A 22,164-nucleotide genomic window follows, 5' to 3' on the forward strand; every position below is an offset into this window, starting at 1 on the left:
CAAATCAGAGAGACTAAAGGGAAGAAAAATAATAAAGAAAAAGTGATCGATGAAGAAGCAGAGAGATGAAATTAGAGGGCAATAGAAAGGACGAAGGTAAACAGTGATAATGGAGAAACAGTGAGAAAAGAATAGCAAGGGAGAGAAAACAGTTTTAAACTGAAAGAGCAAACGGGAGAAAGGGACAAAGATATATATACGGAGAGGGAGAAGTGAAATGAAATGCAGAGAGATCTAAGGGAAAAGAAAGATACAAGTGTTAGATGAAGAGACACAGGGAGAGGAAGATAGAGAGGATCAGTGGCAGATGGTAAGTAAATGTCAGAAATGGAAAGATAGGCATGGCAGGTGTGAGAACAGAATGAGACAGAGGATGGTTGAAGGAGAGACAGACATGAAACAAGAGGGACAGTCAAGACTAATTGGAAATATGAAAATGTGAATGGGATGAATGTCAGAAAGGACGGTACGAGGAGATGAAGGAAGTGTGAGAAAGCGAGACACAGAGTAAGTGGCAGATGGAGAAAAGTAAAAATTGCAAACAAGACAGAGAAGGAAGAAGAATAGTAACGGACTAAAAGTAAATTTGAGAACATAGTCACGGAGAGAGAATGACAGATAGAGAGACACAAAGCAGGAGCAAAATCAATTAGTAGTAGAGCGATGAGGAACAGTAAGACAAGATATGTGGAGAGAAGGAAAGTTATAAAAGCATAGTGATAGATATGAATAGAAATTAGTTGAGAGTATGAAGGAGACCGAAATTGATGGGGAATAAATGTAGGTTGTGATCTTTACACTTTTGTTGCGTGTCTTTCTCAGAATGGCGAATATATTGATGAAAAATCAAATGGAGAGAATGCTTTTGAAGGTAGGGTAATCTCTCTCTCTCTCTCTCTCTCTGTGTGTGTGTTCTTACCGTTCCCCTCCGTTTGTCTCTCTATCTGACATTCTCTTTGTGTCGGTTTTTCTAACGTCTTGTTTCTTTCTTACTATTAATTCTTCTCTTACTTTTCCGTCTTTGTTTTGTCATTTTTACTTCTTGTTTCTCTATTCTCACCTTTCTCTGTGCCTCTTCCTTCTTTTCTATTTAATATTCTTCTTTCTTTGCATCTGTAATTCTTTCTCTCCATCCATCACACTAGCTTTTCCTCTGGCACTATCCCTCTCAATCATTTTTTCTTATATCGCTGATATTCACTTCCTCTCTCTCTCTCTCTGTCTATTTCTTATACTTCCTTTCTCATTTCACAATTCTTCTTTATTCCTCTTTGTTTTCTTTCAGCCATTCTCTTTCTCTCTCATTCTTGCTTTACATCATTTTAGTATCACCTCTTCCCTTATTCTTCCTTATCCTCTCCCCCCTATCAGTTTGTTTATCTTATTTTCCTTTATTATTTCTTTAGATCTTAGAAAGAGTAGCCTAGCTTGGAAGGGAGCGTCTGCAGCCATATCTTTAAAAGTATAGGTGAATGTTAGTCTGACGTAATGGGTGAAGGAATACGAACAATTAAAGTCCATACTATACCCAGGATTCGAACCTATTTCCCCTGACTCCGTTACCGACTGTAACTCTCGCATCCATAATTCCACAGAACCAATCAGAAGGAAGAAAAATGATTGACTTTGCAGGAGAAAATTTGCCGAATTAATCCATTACCGTGAGAGAACACGCAAAGCATCATGGGGTATCCGCGAGGGTTGCAGAAAATAAAAGCTCGGTACATAAACCCTTTCTCCGAATAATGGTCTGGAGCCTCCAGCTGGGCTTTAAACAGTTGACGTCCGTGAAAAACACGTCATACATTCTCCCCACCATTTTTTTTTATTTAACCATCAAGGGATCCAGACATGCGAATTTCCAGTTTGCGGTGAACCAACACCTCCAGTCCTCCATGGAATTGCTGGAAACTTCCTGGCTGGAGTGCGAAGGGGTCCTGGAGAATTCTGCTCGCGCTGGAGTCTGAGAGAGGGAGAGGTGAATTTTCATGCTACCGACATCAAAGTATCGTCAACACAGCTCCCCCCCTCCTCTCTCGATGACCCCCGCCCCCACAAGCCCCCATTTTTTTATGAACTTGCTGTTTACACATCCTTTCATTGCCCGACTCCCATACACACTGACCAGAGGCCCCGCAGCGAGCGTATATCGATCCTACCATGCAGTGACCGTAAGGATGTGTTTGCTACACGGAGATTTGAGTGAGGTGAGCCTGGAGTGGGGGGGAAGGGGGGGGCTTCCTCCCACGGTAAATATTGACCCTGTTAAATCTTGACTTTCTTCAGAGGGGCGCGCTAGTGTGTGTACACCGGCGCGATTAATTTGCCCGTACAAGCTTTCATTGCCCCCCGCCCCCGCGCTTTCCTGCTCCTCTGTGCCGAATCCTTTGCCATGGAGAATCCTCTGCGTCGTCTCCTGCCCCCAGCCCCCCTCCACCTCTTCTTGACTCTAACCGTATGCAGAACACGGCTCATTACCGTGCTGACCTCTGGCGGTAGCATTTTGAAACAGCCACCTCAAAAGATCCCAATGCGTCTGTGTGAATCCGCGTACAGCATCCCTTTCGCCCAAGTCATTTCAAAGAGTTGGTTCTCATATCTCCCAGCACGTAATGGGTGGAAAGGGATTTTTTATTCCCCCGCTGATGTCCGACATAAACAATTTCCTAACCTGAGACGATGACGTCACTCATTCTTGTTCTCTTAAGAAAAAGTCTCGTAATTGCAATAAAGAAATAATCAAATTTCCCGAAAATAAAAGTAAGGAACTAAAATACTGATATTAGACGAAATAAAAGCATGTGCATGGACGGAGAGAGTGAATAACATATAGCTAGACTTTATATAAACACTCTACAGATAAATGGGAACTTGAGAATGAGAGGAACACAATACCTGTGAGAATAATTAGTGAAAGGAGAGAAGCAGGGAAATATCACCAAGGAATGTAGAGGCTGAGTCGATTGAATTAGGAATTAAAAAATGTAGGAATTAGTATCTATCGGGAGAACATATGAAGGAAAACCAAGTAGAAGATGAAGACAGAGACAAAATGCCACATGAGAATGTAAGCCCCTCGACAGGGTAAGTTTGCAGTAACTTTTCGCATGTACAGACACAAACGTGCGCGCAGAATATAGTTCCGCTGAAATACGGGTGTTTGAAAAAGAACTCCCTAGTTTTAAGTATAAATTTAATAGGGAAAGTAATGAAAACTTACATCAATGAGTACATATCATGAAAGAGGATTCCTTCAAGTTTTGTTCAATGTTAGTACACCTCAACGTGGGATCCATGTGTTGCCCTACACTGTACCTTTAGGCACTCCTAATTGTAGACTACGTCTGGCCAGTGACTACTTCGGGCTCCGAACACACGAAACACGGATCTGTTCAACAACATCTTCGGAAGTTCTCGGTCTACCTGGTGATTTACCTTTTAAAACACTACCGGTTTCCTTGAAAGACTTTAGCCAATGACGGATAGTTTTTGCTGTTGGTGGTTCACCACCATACCGACGTCTAAAATAACGTTGCACTGTCTGACTCAGTTTTCACAAACCAAATAACACACTGCGCTTTCTGTTGCGGAGTGCACATTGTTGCTGAATTGCTCTGCACTACACGAACGCCGGAACTGAACTGAGGGAACAAAGGAAAAAACACAGCACTGGTGCCGTCTCAAGGTCAAGCAGACCTACCAACTGCAAGGGTGCCAAACTTGGAGAGTTGATGAATCAAACACCACAAACTAGAATACTATATGTCACTTTGTACAGATTCTAGGACACATTTAAACTAGGGAGTTCTTTTTCAAACACGCTGCTGTCGATTTTCTCACTGTCTACGATATGAACATCTCTGCTGTTGAGGCAAGCCTGGTACGAAAGATTCTTAGCGCCGTTCTCGTGTGGATTAATACATTAAACCTGCTGCAAACTTTACCTGTCGCGGGGCTTAGAGAGAATATGAGATTAGAGAATGGAGTATTTGTCAGGAGAATTCATGAAGAAAAACCAAGTAGGAGAAGAAAGACCTCGTCCTATCTCCTAAGCAATGTCCGTTCCATTCTCAGTCCAATTTTGAATTACAAACACCTGTCTCCTTCTCGTGTCAGCTTCGTCTCGAAACATACAAATCGTCCTCCCGTTTTTGTTCGCATGCAACGAATATGAATTAAAACTGTCGACATATGTCTTAGTCGCATAGAGCATCCCTTTGCTCGAAATTCTCATTCTCATTACATGCTAGTACGCAGACTCAATAAGAGAAGCCTCGGTCATGTTTCGAGATGTTCAGTCAAACCTGCATTCACGTTGTAAAACATCAGATATTTATTGCGTCTTCCGTTAAACTAGAATTCGAGTTTTGATAACCAGGTTTAGTGTTCAGTTACGCCAGGATTGGAGATACTAGGTCGGGTGTTTCATTTACACGAGGATTGGAGTTTCAAAATACTACGAGTAGATTTGGTGTTTCAGTTAAATTACCATTGGAATTATAAGGCTGTAGGTTTGGTGTTTCAGTTAAATTACCATTGGAGTTATAAGGCTGTAGGTTTGGTGTTTCGGTTAAATTACCATTGGAGTTATAAGGCTCTAGGTTTGGTGTTTCAGTTAAATTGCCATTGGAGTTATAAGGCTGTAGGTTTGGTGTTTCGGTTAAATTACCATTCGTTGGAGTTATAAGACTGTAGGTTTGGTGTTTCAGTTAAATTACCATTGGAGTTATAAGGCTCTTGGTTTGGTGTTTCAGTTAAATTACCATTGGAGTTATAAGGCTCTATGTTTGGTGTTTCAGTTAAATTGCCATTGGAGTTATAAGGCTGTAGGTTTGGTGTTTCGGTTAAATTACCATTCGTTGGAGTTATAAGACTGTAGGTTTGGTGTTTCAGTTAAATTACCATTGGAGTTATAAGGCTGTAGGTTTTGTGTTTTAGTTAAATTACCATTGGAGTTATAGGACTCTAGGTTTGGTGTTTCAGTTAAATTACCATTGGAGTTATAAGACTCTAGGTTTGGTGTGTCGGTTAAATTACCATTCGAGTTATAAGACTCTAGGTTTGGTGTTTCGGTTACACCAGGATTGGAGTTAGGCCTATATAACATTAGGTTTGATGACGAGTTGTACAGGATCGGCCCCATTAAACACCACGCTAGGTCATCAATATCTCCATATGGTAGGTAATATCCTATGTAGGATTAGAATTTTAAGATAGCAGCTTTGGTGTTCCATTGCACCAGAGACTTTCTGACTTTACGAGCGAAACATGAGTTCTCTCACATTTGAATTAGGTGCTGAGTTGATGGAAAGCTTAGATAAAAGACACCATCTCAGCATTGAGTTGGAGTGACTCAGGGAAATTATCATAAAAACCCAGCCATGACTACCAGAAGAGAGTCTCGGAACTGTGAGACTCGCTCACTTGGTTGTTAGAAGGGGCTTTACGAGAGCAATCACACTGTAGATCAGTGGCTTTCAACCTTTTTCAGTCCGGGACCCACCTTGAAGAATATTACACTTCTTGGGACCCGTAAGCATGGTCACCGGAAGAATTACTTGCAGAAGTGTGCACCCAGTTTATAATTTTAATTTTGCTAACATTGCTTAAACAATTTACACATACAGTACCCTCTCCCCCCCCCCGAATTACGTAAGTAATGCGTTCCGTAAACCTTTACGTAACTTGAATTTTACGTAAGTCGAATTTGTAAATTGCTTAAGTGTAACTTCGTAAGAATCTGCAATAGTTGTTATACATATATATACTAATGTCCAAAATTAAAGCAACAAACGGAAATTCTTTCCCGTGCGTCCATTTGACCACATAATACGATCAGGTGATAGTAATATTTATGATGTCATAGACAACTGGTTTAAGATAGAAATAAACTAACCTTAATGTGCCAGAATTCAGGAGTGCCCATCCCCTCCCCAAGGCCAATGGCGCACCCCCTCCCCAAATCATATCATGCGTTTCCCACAAATCATATCATTCGCGCCCTTAAACCATATCGTTACCCCACAAAATATTTAATTACGACAGCGTGTCTACCGAAAGTAACTTTTTCCTTTGCTTTACTGAACATTATAATTGATCTACCCCTTCTCCCTAAACAGGGGTGCCATCACTCAAGACCACCCCTAAAATCGTTCATCATAATGGAGAATATCGCGTGGATCCCACTTTAAACTGTAGGTTCAGTCCCGATTAGCCTTAGAGTGCATAAAGTGGACTTAAAAAAAACAAATCAATTAATCGAGAATATCGCTTGTCTTGTAATGCAGCTTTAGTATAAAAACTTCATATTCACCTCATTAAAGCCCCAAACACACATCGTACCAACAAATTATTGCGAGGGAAGCGAGCAAGAAAATTTTTACAACCATTTCTTTGCAGGCTTTGAAGAATATTAATTGAATGGGGTGTCAATACTTTCTTAAGATCCCGAGATATTTAGTCTTTTCCTTTTCAAGCTTTTCCTTTGGCACATTCGAGGTCAAAAACGTGTGGATGCCTTATCGCTAAATACAGTCTTCAAAATGTAATGTTCGAACTCTCTCTCCACTACAGAAATCCCTTGACAATATAAGATTTAACACTTTATCAAGAACTTTCTATCTCCCCCTTTAAATTTCATACTCAATCCTACCACCAAAATTTCCATGCCAATTTTAGACTTACTGTTAATATTGAAGAGTGGATATTGCCTCATCCAAAAAATAAATTACTCCCTCTGTCCCATAATTATAGTCCCGTATGCCAAAATGGTAACTTTTTTATTTATGTTCTTTTGGATACTTGATCGGCCAATTTGTACTCATCCTTGAGTAATAACGCTGTATGACTCATTTTCATGTTTTATTTTCTTCTTCTGTATACACCAATGTCACAGTTTGCCTATCGCACGATTAATATGGGACAACAAACAAAAGTGTACCGGACAATAATTATGGGACAGAGGGAGTAATTCTCAGTCTCCACACCAGAATTTCCGCAACAGTCTAAGACAATAGTAATACACAAGAATTGGATATCCCCATCAACTTCATGCTCAATCCCCCGTTAACTAAACCACTCGCCATAATATAAGATCCAGAGTTGGATACTGCCCCCCCAAATTTAATTCAGAATCCCCTTCAGAACCCACGTGTCAATTAAGGCCTAATATATAGGAGTTCGATACCCCCTTCGATAATGCCCTGAACACTTTCATTTCTTCATCTAATGGATTAAATATGGTGCATTTAAGGTATAAAAGTTTTACATATATTTTGGAAAAGATATAAATGTTGAATTTTATATTATTTGAAGGGAAGAATCCCCCCCAAAAAATCTCGATGGCGCAATCTGCGCCATAAAACCCCCCAGTGGGCACCCCTGCCAGGATTTATCAACAAAAAAATCACACGAGGAAAGGATTTCTGTTTGTTGTTTTAATTTTGGACACTAGTGTACATATATATATATTTATCATATATAATTTACACAGTATTATTTTATAAATGAAACATCATGCAGCAGTATTCACTCAGATATAAACTAGAAAAATATGAAAAATATACACGGTATCTCTAAAGTAATAGCGCAAACTGGCGCAGGTGAAAGTACACGATAATAGAAGCAAAAAAGTCTCGGTAAACATGGGTCTGCAAACGAGCCGTTTTCGAGATAATCGCGAATGTGTGATTACAAGCCGTCACTGACTTCATTGTTTGTAAACGCCGTCCTAGTTGGTAAAATGCTAATAAAGTGTGCGAATGTGTGGTTAGAAGCCGTCACTGATTGCATTTTGTAAACACCGAGTGCTTTACTCCTTGCGCGGTCCGATGTTTGCTCTTTGTTCACAAAACAGAAGATTTCCGAGAGGTGGCGTTGCAATCAAACAGATGGATACAGTCAGTACACGGTCTCATCGTACTGTGGGAGTCACTTTTCTTACTGTATTATTAGCATTTTAGCAACTAGGACGACGTTTACAAACAATGAAGTCAGTGGCGGCTTGTAACAACACATTCGCGATTATCTCGAAAACGGCTAGTTTGCAGACCCATGTTTACTGAGACGTTTTTGCTTCTATTATCGCGTACTTTCACCTGTGTTATTTTGCGGTATTACTTATGAGACACCCTGTATAAAAGAATATAAAAACAAACTGAAGTTACACTTCTCAAATAAAAAAAGGTCTTGTGACAGCTTCGTACAGTTATTACGTTACTGCGCATTTACGTAAGTCTGTAGTCCATTCTAGAAAAGTAAATATGTATTATAAACGACTAATTTACTCTAGTCTAACATCTAACTAAACACCGGTTAGGTTTTTAACGAGATGCCGGTAAGAAGCAATGGTAGAGGGCGAATAACAGAAATGTGGAGACTTTGTACAACACGGGATGAATTTAAATTGTTAAAACAATATGTCTTAGTAATTTAACTTTAGGTTTTTAAGACACAGTAAATAAATTATCGAGCCTGACTTCGCAGTGGTTCGCGCCCCATAGGTTGAGAAACGATGCCGTAGAGCCATTGGAAACTCGGATCTTATGCTGGAAACGAAATGTGTCGTCTGCAAACAGGGTCGAAATTTCTTCGGTTTCCCTTTCGAGGACTTCCCTGCCCGGCAAGGTGGTCGTGTGGTCGTGGGGTCGGTCTCCTCTGCCTCGTATGCGGTTTATCGGGCTGGCCAATGATCTCACGCCGTCTTGCGGTGTCGGCCAGTCACGCAGCTCCGTCCGTGAGAGCCTCGCGTGCCGTTGCTTGGTTTTCGCACGGGGCCCCGTCTTCCTGCCCCGTGGAAAATCATTTGCATGCGTCAAAACAAGAAGCAGCATCGATTTCCTGTGCAAGACGAGAGAGCACACGATCCGCTTCGAACGGGAGCGTTTTTCTTAGCGCTTTAGGCTAAGCCTGGAATGTTACTATAGCATTTCCGATCCTATAGCATACCTATAAGAGCGTAGCAATATCTAGAAATATATTTCGAGGGTGTCCGAGCCAAGTGTCTCAGGAATAATAATAATTTGACAATAATGTTTAGATTAAAATCATTGTTATAATTAATATTATACTGTTATATTATTGTAGTTAGGATCGGCATAATTTGCATAAGAACAAATTCCCTGACAAAGAAATTTATATCAAATCGATGAAGAATTGAATATTTATTGATTAACAAAATATATATTAAATCCGGTAGGCGAAAAGTAAAGTTCCTGATTAATACTTTATGCATATTATCATAAATTGTAGCGTACAAGCGTAAATCTTTGGTACTGTCCGTGTGACTCTAATACCGGGTGTTTCATAAATACTTGAGGGGTTACAAATATCTATTGCAAGTAAAGTATTGCACTTTCATTAAGGCGAGGAGGGACAATTTCCCCTAGGTCTTTCACGCTGGAGCAGTTGCCGATCACTGTTGCCAACTTCGCTCTTTTGGAGCCAGATCTGGCTCTTTCGTGTACTCTTTTGACTGTGAACTGTGGCACCCGCCCTCTACCCCACCATGATGCCACCACTGGCTCCGGCCCATAAAGACCAACCTTTTCCATGAGTGTACATTTTGCACGTGACGTGATATTCATATGTATGCTGCGTCACCCACCCCTCTTTCCTCCCCACGTATTTTTATATATAGCGCTGTGGCTAAGGTGTCCTTTATTTTCGATTTCATATGAACATCATTGGATTATTGAGATGGGTGATGCCGCCAAATCTAGGCGGTGAAAACTAAGAATAAATTGCCATCACTTTAAAGCTAACGGTAATAGCAGCGCCCCCACCTCTCTGACACCTAAAATTACCCTAGGAGGCACTTTAAGAAGCCTTCATTAATCTAGCTCCTTGAAAGTTATCTTTAGCTCTATTAATGGTGAAATTTAGCTCTTTTATGCACATCAGGTTTGGCAACACTGCCAGGATGGCCGTATGAGGCAAGGATAAATGCATTAGGCTTATGGGACCATTATTTTATTCGTTCTCTCGGGAATATCAAACATCCAATGACGTAGAAGAGTACATGGAAGGAAAAAGGACACGTTGAACTATGTCATAGTAGAAGGAAAAGTAGAAACTCCCATTTGATTAGCCGTAACTTGAAGTTGAAGTCGATTTCCCTAAAGGAACACATGGGATTCTGTAAATACTTATTAATCATATGTTTCAAATATCGTGTATAGCTTGCTAATCAACTTGAAAAACAGTTTCCACTTGCAACATGGAGAGAAATTCATACTCTCTTGCAGACAAAACCCTTTTTAAAATAGCAGTGCCCAATCCGAGGATATTGAAATAAATGCACAACTAGTGCGTAATTGTCCCTCCTCGCCTTACTGAAACCAGTACTCTTGCCACACTCACATCAACATGGACCTGTCGATAGTGTTTATCGCTGCGATGATATGCTCCCTTAGGGCTGCGATATCACGCGGCATCGGCGAGACAAATACCCTGTCTTTGATGAAACCCCTCAAAAGAAGTCGCACCGTGTAAGCTCACGTGATCTTGAGGAGCAAAACATTGCACAAAACACTGTGAGTGATGTGGGTGACTTGAGTGTCGCCTCTCAGCTTAACAAAACATACACACACAAACTGTTTGCGTTTCTCGATTCTTCTGGTCTGGTTTCATTAACGAAAGTTCAATAATTTACTTACAATAAATGTTTGTAACCTCACAATTATTTATGAAACGCCTGGAATAATCCTTGACTTCATGGAAGTTCAGAGGAAATTAATAACGATTGATTATACAAAAAATGTTGCCTCTATTTCTTTATAGGCGTAAAGGGACGTCAAAGGGCCACCCCACCCAAATTTTCAGGTTTCTTATAATTCTCAAATTAAGGGTAGGCCTGTTTTTGTTAACCTCCAGGGACCCGAGTTTCATGTTTAATCGTATAAATGCGATCCATTCTCTCTGCCAAGAAAGTAAAAGGAATATATATGTTGTTGCACACCCAGTATTTTTAAAAAGAAAAGCAGTATCCATTCTCTCTGCCAAATAAAGTAAAACGAAAATATGTTAAGCGTTTCCCATATTTTTTCTAAAACAAAGTAGCATCTATTCTCTCTGACAAATTAAGTGAGAATAAAATATGTTATAGGTAGAGGCATTCATATTTCGTTTTTGACGAAAACACGAAATGTGAAATAACACATTGTAATGTTAATTGTTCATGTTTCTGAAAGGTGTGAGGTGCATTTTCCTACCCTGTTTTGTCACGAAATGAACTGCAAAATGAGAAATAGACTCTTAAACACGAAATTTACCATTTATATACCGACGTGACACTTTCTGAAGTCTGAATTATCCTGTGAGTTATGTAATTCACGGAAAATTGATTAATTCTGCTGTAAATATTTGAGAAGCAAAAATGGACCCCTTTACACAGGAACATTCTGGTAATGATTTAATGTGCTATTAGAAGGGATATCTTTATTTTGTCAAATAGTGCAGTTTTTAAATCAAATTTTGGATTATATTCACATTTTCAAAACCAAAATGTCATTTTATATAGCGCTTTTTTACCGCTATAATAGCGAAATTTCATTTTATTTACCGATTTAGAACCCGAAATTGACTGTTTTTATATCGAAATTTTGCTTTTTTTATTTACCAAAAATATGTGTCTCTAGGTATAGGTCATAGTTGTTTTGTTTTTTAATACGATGTTATAGCATGGTCAATATTTTTTGAAAACAAAAATATAATCCACTCTCTCTTCGCCAAATAAAGTGAAAGTATGTTGTAGTTCTAGCACAACCCATAGTTTTTTTCCTCTTTTTTTAAAAAAAGCTAGGATCGGTTCTCTCTGCCAAAATAAATTCAAACGAATATATGTTATTTCAAACCCCACGACATTTTCCAAGATAAGAACCGATTGTATTTGTAAACTCCTGCCAAGCTCTGCTTCCACCATGAGGATATCGGCAATAGTGCACCTCCCTTTGGAGAGGATTCGGAAAAGTTAACTAGATTAGATGTCAGTGTGTACAATTCTAGCCACCGATAGAGGACGCAATGAATGTGAAGTGCTCTATTGCTCTAGTCAGGGATCCTGCAAATAACCCACCCTGTTCTCGCGTGTGTACAAGACGTGGCTGTTTCTTGTTGCTCGCCCAGGTTTCCCTCTTTGAATTCGCCGACGGACCAGATCAATACGTAGGAATTAGTTCCGCGTGCTCGCTTACGATTTGACCAAGTTGGGTAATTAGAAGGTTGCCGGCTGGAGGGTGGCTGCTGGAGGCTCGCCTCGCTGGAAGATATTCGCGGGATCCGCTGGAGAAAGGATATACCCTCGGAACTTGCGCTGGAAAAGAAGCACGTGACGTTACTTTAAGGATGTTTCGCTTATCCATAGTGTCGAGACTTGGGATGGCCAAATCCGGATAATTTTCTACCCAGATTTCATATATCCGAAAATCAGTATTATCCGGATTATCCGAATATCTTAATTGTTCGGATATCCGTTATCCGGATTTTGTTTGCCATTCCTAGTAGAGACGAGACGAGATTTACGAGTCTCAATCTTGTCTCGATTTATGAACATCTCGAGTCGAAACAAAATAATACGTAAACAACAAGTGCTGAGTGTTATCGTAAATATTTTCACAGCTTTCTTAATAATATTTTTGTTTAAAAACTAATTTGAACGTTACGAAATTTCGAAAAAAAAATCCTGAATCCAAGGAAGCACAAAGCATAGGTTTACAATTATATATTTTGTAATTTTTTAGACTTACTAAGTCACGAAACTATTGAGAATATCTTGACAACAGCGAAAGAAAACCACATGAAGATTCCCATGAATGCTCTAGAAGGAATTCCAAGCCGATTTAATTTTTCAGATTTTGGAACATCATAGCGGTTTTTCGATAGGCGAGAAAAATTCGACAATGGCTTCGCTGGTGTCAGCCAAAGTCCCAGCCTAGCCAGAAGTCGCTGAAGGTTTCGAGTGTAAGTCCTGTTTTGGGCATGTGTTTATTTCTTCCATCAATTTCATCTTATCGTCGTTATGGTTGTGATTATCCGAAAGTGACAGAGAAAGGCGTATAATCAGCGAAATGTTGCCTATACTTCCTAGACTTTCTAGGACAGTTACTGCTACTGACTATATAGACTTGTTGTTTTAAAGGTGACACCAAGACGAGAACCGGAGTGGTCTTTCAAATCTGAAATTTGCCATTTACAGCGTTCGATATTTGAACTGGCAATTTGGCACATTCTCATTTGTTGCAGTACCGAAACGAACGGTTACTGGATAAACATTGTAACTGATAATAATTAACCTTTCAAAGCTCAACTTGCTTTCTTTTGTTTCTTACATGATGAATTCGAGAGATATACTTAACCCACTGAAGTCCAATTTCGTATTCCTGGGATATTTAACGAGGAGAAAGGTGAATTGTGAAAACTGTTTATTTTATTAGCAGTACAGTTACGTACGTTACACAATACATTATAACACTGGAGAAGAACCACTGTGTGAGAATATCTGAGCATATTAGACTGTAAAGATATTATTGAATTGATATAAATAGTTATTGTGAAATAACTGCGAAAAGACGTATAAAATATGGTCTGAGGATACTGGCAACCAGCTCGAGTGCACGCACGTGTGGCGTCCTGAGGGATATGGGAAAACATAGGGAGGATGTCGAAGCGAAGATGAGATGCTTCAAGTTTTGGGTGAAGCTGGAACAAAGGGCTGGAGACTCACTGAAAGAACAGTGTCTGCGAGTTCAGATTGAGGAAGGGTTCGCACGCCACTGGGCAAGTGGGATTAGGGACGACTTGTACAGAATGGGTCGGGGGGAACTATGGGAAGAGGTGAGGGGCGGGAGGTGCGAAACTGGGATGTAGCAAATTATAAGGGAGAGGTTGGTGAACAGTAGCAGGCAAGACATCATGGCAGAATGAAGGGAGACGGTAACGCTCGCCGCCGCACAACCGCCAGGGGTGTGGGTGGAATGGGGGAGAAAACGATACATTGATACGTGTACGTACCAGCAAAGAAGTGGATTCGCCTGGTTCCTGCTAGGGGGGTGGAGGCAACACAAACTCAAGAGGCCGGACGGTCGTGGAGGAGATGAGGGCTCACATCCTACATGAGTGTGTTTGGTCGACACCCCCCAGACAACGCAAATGGGGGGACAGTGCAAGGGACAGCATTGAGCAGACGATCCAGGCTGTATGTAGGGAGGAGAGGGGTAATATAACGAATGCAAACATCAAAGCCCTGGGCTCCTATTTACATGCAGTTTGGAGGAAGCGCAGGAAAATGCTGCAAGGAGTCAGTGAAAGTGAAGGGTACGGAACAGCAGTGGCTCAGGCATAGTGGAGCGTGTAGTGCAGTGTTGTGAAGGTAGTTATAATGAACAATCTTAAATGTTAGAAGAAGACCACATTGCCATTTATATATGTACATATGAAATTCTTTTCCAAATGTTTCTGAATGTATGATCAATGAGGTGTATATTTAAGGCGGGGTGTGTATATATAACAATATTGTAGGATACGCACAGCCGAAGGGCTCGTATCAATAGCAAAAAAAATCATATCATATCATATCATAATATTTGTGGGACATGTTGCAAAAGTATGCTATAGAGGTAATCGATCGATATATCATGAATATATTGAAAGTACGATAGGTGAAAATATCGACGATTGATATCGTTAAAATAGTGGACGAGTGAATTGTTGAAATATCAGTGTCATTTGTGTAGTGTTCCAAAAACCGAAAAATACAAGGAGTCACCGTTAATAAGATGTGTGAAATAGCATTGTAGTAAAAAATCAAAACGTATACTTAAATCTTTAATTAGTCAAACACAAAAGTTTAATTCAATCTAAAATATAAACACAAATATTCTCCATACCAGGAATATCCTCCGAAGTTTCTAACATTAAACTATATACAAAAAAGTTATTTCACCTAAAATACTTTACAATATAAACGTTTTTATTTGTAAATATACAAAAAATTACGTATGCTTGTACATTGATTTATTTGTGTGTGTTACATTGAGATATGAGTGTTATGTAAGTGTACATCCATTTATATACATGAAACTATATTGTAATGTAATATGTAACATACTATAAAACCTGTGTACTTTGTTTGTAATGTGTTCAAGACTGCAAAAGATGAATATCTTATTCTACATATATGTGTTGCGAAATATTATCAAAATAACAAAATATAGCTCGTGACATGATAGCTAATGAAAATATTAGTATAAGCTGATACCGTGAAAATTATCCAGAGATTATACGTATATGCTAACTGTATTGTGTAGACGATATATGAAATGTTACATGTGAAAGCACATCCCAAAGGGGATTATCTTGCAACACCAGAGAGTGCCCTTACTGGAAAGAGCGTTGATAAAGACGGTCTCCAAGGTATAGGATGCAAGTAAACAGTAAGTAGAATTGTAGTTTACCTCAGGGAGTCCGTGGTATTACCAGATGAAGGTTGACAGCAGACCAAGGCGATTAAAGCTTCCAAATCCCATCAGGAAGCCGCAGGAAATGCTCTCACAAGCTGCCGCCATCTTCTGTTAATCCCAGGCAACAGTCTTAACGAGATAAAAAGATTGCGAGGGATTAGCAGTGCTTGGTCCAGAGGATGCCGAGGATGAGCGCTCTCCACGCAGGGGCAAGTCCGGTTGCTTCTCGGAAAGCGACCTCAAAACCTAATGGACTTTTATCAGCTACGAAGAGGGAGTCGCACTCTCTCCACGGTTTTCGTGTCAAAGGGTTTGGATCCAGGAGAAACAACAATGGATATTCTCTCTAAGGAAACACGACGGAGGAAGGGATAGTTCAGCATTCTTACAGACAAATAACCCATTACACTACGTGCAGGTGTTGTGAATTCTGATAGATGTAACCTGCAAGAAAATAGCCTAACGGAAAAGAAAAAGGAATTTGACAGCACGTTCCGTGCAACGAGCTTTTGCTACTATAGGACAGAGAAAGAGAAAAGGAAGAGATAGGAGGGAGAGAGAAGGAAGAGGAAGGAGAGAGAGAAAAAGGAAGGGAAATAAAGGAGGAGAGAGAGAAGGGGTGGGAAAGAGAAAAGGAAGACAAAGAAAGAAGAAGAAGAAGAGAGAGAGAGACTACTAACCTCACCGAACTGCTATTGGTATCTAACGGAAAAGCAAGGCCCTGCTCCTGCAGATTACTAAAAATTAGTAACCTGTCCTTGCTTGAAGAGTATTGCATTTATGTATCAACTAAAGCGAAAATTATATGTGAGACTTTCATCATTTCAAAATTAATTGTCCTGTTAGCCTTGATTACTACGCTAAGAACTTATTTTTAATGATTGTATAACTAATTATGAATTTACGCATACACAAATTAAAATTAATTACTTCCAAACTTTTACTTTTCACGTCATTTGAGAATAATTCACTGTGCTGCCATCTGTCAACATCTTTCCGTTCGGTTCGGTAATCACAACCGTAACTTTAAACCGTAATCAGATATCTATTGATGAATTAATGCCATGTGTATAAGTTTCTCCATCTATTTGGCAATTTCTCTATCCTCCAGGTATCCCCATTCTTTTTTCTCCCGGTCTTGTTACTTACTTACTCTCTCTCTCTCAGGCCTAGGATGACAGTGATGTCACCTAAAAATTCAACTGCAGAAACGAGAACAAACAACCCCATAAGCACAGAAAGCAAAGCCTCGGCGGTTTTCGCCTTTTATTTGTTTGTATCCAGCGCTCTTGGCAGCAGTGTAAACCTGTTGTTGTTTCACTTGAATATCAAATTTTATGTACTTTTATATATATAATTTTACACTTCAGTATCAATCTGAATCTTTCACGATAACAATACACGTTTCACAACAGTTCTGCAATATGTTTTAAGTTATTCATTATCATGTATGTTGTTTGAATTTCAGAAGCTGGATTCAGTGTTTTCAACTTTCTCTTATTTACGGTGAAAATTCTGTAGAATGAACTTATGGTGAATCATCATTAGATTTTACCGTAAAGTTACGGAAGTGCTATGTAGTAGCCGTTGATGGTTCATTCTTTTACGGTGGTTAGATGCCAGTCAAAATTGACGTCATTTGAAGAGTTAACTTTTTATAAGAATATATAATCTCATAAAAACCATCCTTTGCATTCTACAGATTCTTAGTCTAGTAGTAAATAAAACAAAATTATCGTTTGCAAAAAAAAAAAAATGTTAGTCTTATTTTCCAGTATAGATGTAGGTTTAATACAAACTTGTATTACCTCTATAATTTTTTATATTAAGGAAATTATAATTTCATGAAAATTGATCATTTATGGACATGACTGAAAGAAGATGAACAGTGATATAGGTTATACAACTTATTAGCTTATCTGGAATAAAGTACCTCAGTAACTAAACCAGAGTCAAGCTAACTCCCGACCAGTGATGTTCCGTAGACTATAAGTTTACTTCTTCAAGCGTTGTCTACACGTAATCTACGCGTAGATTACATTGGGTTGTAGTTTACATAGACTGCGTAGACAATCTAAAGTGGATTAATATTAATATCCAAGGGTTTCATGAAAGGAAAGTGACATTTTAAACTATATTGGTTCCCAACGAAATGAAAGAATCCTGTTTACAACAAAATTTCTCTTCTCTTCTATCATGAACTATGGACGAAGATAAATAGTATGCGAAAACCAACAACAGATGGCAGTCGTGAGTCAAAAGTGGTCTTTTCCCCATAAAACACTAGAATATTTCCTATATTAGGTTTCTTCTTGGGTGAAAAATTGTTCGAATTTGGAAGAAAAAGTATGAAAAGTTCTTCTCACACATCAGCAACTGATACGCAGTATAATTTTATTTTAATTCCATGGCGCCCTTTGCTAAGTTATCATCTTTCGCCATGTTGTTTACATAGATTACGTAATCTACGTGTATAAAATAGTCTACGTGTAGAATGTAGACTATCGTTGTTTACGCGTAGACGCACGTCACTGCTTCCGACCCTCATTCACAGCGCAGAACGGTTATTTTGACAACATCCTGTTTCCCTGCTGGCCGCTTCGGGGAGGAGACAGTGTTGCCACAATATGTGGACACAATTTCCCTTTCCAAGGCGCAAAATTTCCCTTTTCGGAACAATTTTTCCCTTCACCTAAGCAAATTATACAATAATAATAATAAGTATTAGTAGTGGAAGTAGCAGTAGCTGTAATTATTATTGTTATTAGTGGTGGTGCTGGTGGTGAAAGCAGTAGTAGTAGTATTTCCGTTGTGAATAAGAAATGTTAAATTTTTCACATACATGTCATTTTCATCGCTTCCTGGCCAAATGTCCCAGATTTGGATGCTGGTCAGGAATTCATTTAATCGTTAATCCTCATCGTTACTATTATCCGAAGGTGCAGAAAAGCGATGTACTTAACAGAAATACTCGTATAAATATATACAGGCTATATTCAAGGGAGCAAAAAAGAGAACAGAAAAAATGAAAATGTTAAATGTGAATATGAAATTGGAACTTATCAAAAACTAATAATGTAGTCAGATGTTTTAAAATTTCCCTTCAATTGTGGTATTCTTAATCGAAATTCCCTTTTCCCTATTTGCTAAAATTTCGGTCCGAATTTCCCTGCAAAAGAAAAATATCCCTTCATGTGGCAACACTGGGAGGAGGCATTGTAAGGTTACCGCTTGTTGCTTGGCTCGACTGTAGGTTACTTTCTCAAACGAGGAACCGTAACTCATTTGGTTGTAGAAGTAACATTGCAGGCACTGTTAGTATTGTATGTCACTTGCATCTTCCTGGATATTTTGTCAAACACGTCTCCTGTCTTCTTGTTTTCCAGACATGGGCCAAGCGTTCGGTCTTGGGGCGACGAACAGCCACTGGGGGACATACAGCGCCAACCCCTACTCGTCTTATCTCAGCGGGAGCTTAGGGGGCTGTGCCGCCACGGGACTTCAGGGGGGTGGCTTCAACACCCCCGCACTGGGATTCTCCACGGACATCAACGGACAGAGTACGGCTTCTGCGCACGACGCCTTCGGAGCGACCAGCGCTGTGTCATCACGTAAGTTCCACATATGTTGTATGTTTCAACCAATGGTGTACTTTGACAAGCACCTAACGGTGTGTATAAAGGGTCTATGGAATTTGGTACTTTCTCTTGGTTTATAGGCAATACCTTCCTTTGTATTACCTTTTATGAGTGCAGGAAAACTATATGATTGATTTTAATATTTATATGTTCGTGTTGACCTTTCATGTGAAGGGTGGTCCGAATGTCTTGTTACCCCTAGCTGGTTTCCAGTGGCGTATGCTGAGTATAAGACCTGGGCAATCTCAAATGACACCTGGTCCTAGGCTATGGAGGAAGGGAGAAGACTAGGCTCATTCTTGACGTCTTCAAGGAAGCCACGTTGCCATCCCAACGGTAGTCAGGTTGCCAACTCCTAAGAATGCAAGTTGCCAACTCCCAAGAATTCAGGTTGGCAACTCCCAAGAATTCAGGTTGCCAATCCTCAAGAATTCAGGTTGCCAACTCCCAAGAATTCAGGTTGCCAACTCCCAAGAATTCAGGTTGCCAACCCCAAAGAATTCAGGTTGCCAACTCCCAAGAATTCAGGTTGGCAACTCCCAAGAATTCAGGTTGCCAATCCTCAAGAATTCAGGTTGGCAACTCCCAAGAATTCAGGTTGCCAACTCCCAAGAATTCAGGTTGCCAACCCCCAAAGAATTTAGGTTGCCAACCCCCCAAAGAATTCAGATTGCCAACTCCCAAGAATTCAGATTGCCAACTCCCAAGAATTCAGGTTGCCAACCCCAAAGAATTCAGGTTGCCAACTCCCAAGAATTCAGGTTGCCAACTCATAAGAATCCAGGGTGCCAACTTCAGAATCGCCATTATCTTCTATTTCAAATCAGATTAATTCACACAGTTTCTAAGAGATGTCTCTTCAGTATTTTACATTCTAGGCTTCAGGCTTCGCAGATAGCCTAACTAGCCTGGAATATACGCCCCTGCTGGTTTGTTTATATAAACACAACAGGCGCATCTCAATTACAGTGTTCTACATTTTCTGCTTTGAGTTTGGAAGTTCACATGGTTAAATGACAATAAATATTTATGTAGATGCAGAAATGTAAATAAACAAAACATGTCAACGCTAAAGTAAATGTACACAACAGAAAGTATACTTACTAAAACAAAAAATAATAATAATAATAATAATACAAGTTCGATTGAAATGAGTAACATACAATATCAGACTATCTTGTATAAAACTAGCATATATGAATACAAAATTTCAAATATTACAATGCATACAACGTATTACATGTATACATGTATTTCATGTATACAACGTGGTTGAAGATCTCCACACCTCTAGGTAGGATTGTGGGAAGGAGACTGGCAGTCGGAGATAGGCCAAGGCCATTCCGGGCTGTATACAGAACCCCGGTTTATTATTATTTATTTATACAACATATTATCTTTACACTCAATATTTCAGATCTTAAGCACCACGTACAGTCAACGGCAAAGATAATGGTAGGCAAATTGTCCACAGCTATTTTCACTACTTTTGTATTCTCCATCCTGTGTTGTTTTAAGGAATGAAACTATGTTGGTTAGAAGAAGGCATTGTTCTCTGCTTATTGACGTCTTTATTTCAATTCAGTATCATCACATTGTGTAATACAGACCGAATGAAAATGGTGGTGGACAATTCGCCTACTGTTTCTTTCACCGTTGGGTGTACAAAACAAAATATAAAGAGATACTAATATAATGCATTATAATTTACATAAAACCTGAAATTAATATAAACACAGCAAAATTCAAGGATAGAAGATATACACTCAGAGAATTAAATGCATCATATGGATTGATGCATCAGAATGCATCGATTGATGCACTAAAGTGTGTCTTATGGCTTCTTCAAAGAATCCGATCCAAATTTGATGCATTTAGGTGCATTGTAACTATGTCGTGAAAGAAACACCAAAGTGCATAATTGAGGACTAAAAGTGGTAAACGTTGTAAGTGCCAAAAGCGAAAGTGTTGTGAAATCGCATCGTTCCGCACATCAGCCCGTAAGAACGTTCACACTAGTGACCTCTTTACACGCCCTTTGAACTACTTAGAGGGCTACCAGCCACATTTCACGTTTACCACATTATAAAGCATGGCACATTTCACAGTTTAACGTGGAAAACGGTGTTTGAATTATTGTGGCACTTACAGCGTTTACCAATTATAGTCTTCAATTTGATTCAAGTGAGGATTACTTTCAGTCGAGATGCACTTCAATGCATCAGTTGATGCGTTTTCATGCACCAGAATGCATCTTTTTTTGATGATACATTAAACGTTTCATCCGAGCTACGTAAACTCTGTAGCTCCGACCAAACGTTTAAGTGCACCATCGAAAAAGATGCAGGAAGGTGCATCAAGGAACATCAACTGATGCATTGAAGTGCATCTCGACTGAAAGAAATCCTCACTTGAATCAAATGATGCACTTTGGTGTTTCTTTCACTACATACAAAAGTGCACCCAAATGCATCAAATTTGTATCTGATTCTGACATGACCCTGTACATGAAAACCCAACACGCAAAATAAAACAAATTGCCTCTCACACGTAATGCAGCAGCATACTTCCCAAGGTAATACACTATTATCGCAATTAATATATTTATCTTCCACGTTTTAGAATAAGGTCAATACAATTATACTCAATAATCAATACAGTCGTTACTAATAATTTAAGCATAGCAGAACTGACGTCACCTTACATTTTTGTTATTTGGAACTCTATGTCAAAATTTTTAAAAAAATCATAATTTTTAAGGTTACAATATTCAGGTTAGTCTTTAACCAGCTGTTCTTAAAAACGTTGTACTATTGAAGACTATTCTCACGGACACTGTCGTTCTAACATACAGGGTTATTATAAATGATGGACCCATTTTCAAAACATCATATTTATTGAGGTACAAATCCAAAGTGAACAAGCTATATACCAATGGAAAGAGGAAGGTTCAAAGTTTGTTACCACAATGTTTGTAACTGTTATAAATGTTCAATGTGGCCACCATTGGCTGCACGGCAAACAAGCACGCAGAAAACCTTGTGCTCCAAGGTCGCCATCTCGCTCACAAC

General features: G+C 39.3%; 1 protein-coding gene across 1 annotated transcript in view; it reads left to right on the top strand.

The window, feature by feature from the left end:
- RunxA (RUNX family transcription factor Runt related A) overlaps positions 1-22,164 on the top strand; it is a 150,320-nt gene that overhangs the window by 123,604 nt on the left and 4,552 nt on the right. Inside the window, exon 4 of the mRNA XM_083133362.1 lies at positions 18,842-19,066. Coding sequence (XP_082989488.1) covers positions 18,842-19,066 — 225 coding nt within the window. The remainder of the gene's footprint in view (positions 1-18,841; positions 19,067-22,164) is intronic.

This window comes from Lepisma saccharinum, chromosome 13 (genome assembly GCF_977018435.1).
Source record: "Lepisma saccharinum chromosome 13, izLepSacc3.1, whole genome shotgun sequence".
Classification (NCBI taxonomy): Eukaryota; Metazoa; Arthropoda; class Insecta; order Zygentoma; family Lepismatidae; genus Lepisma; species Lepisma saccharinum.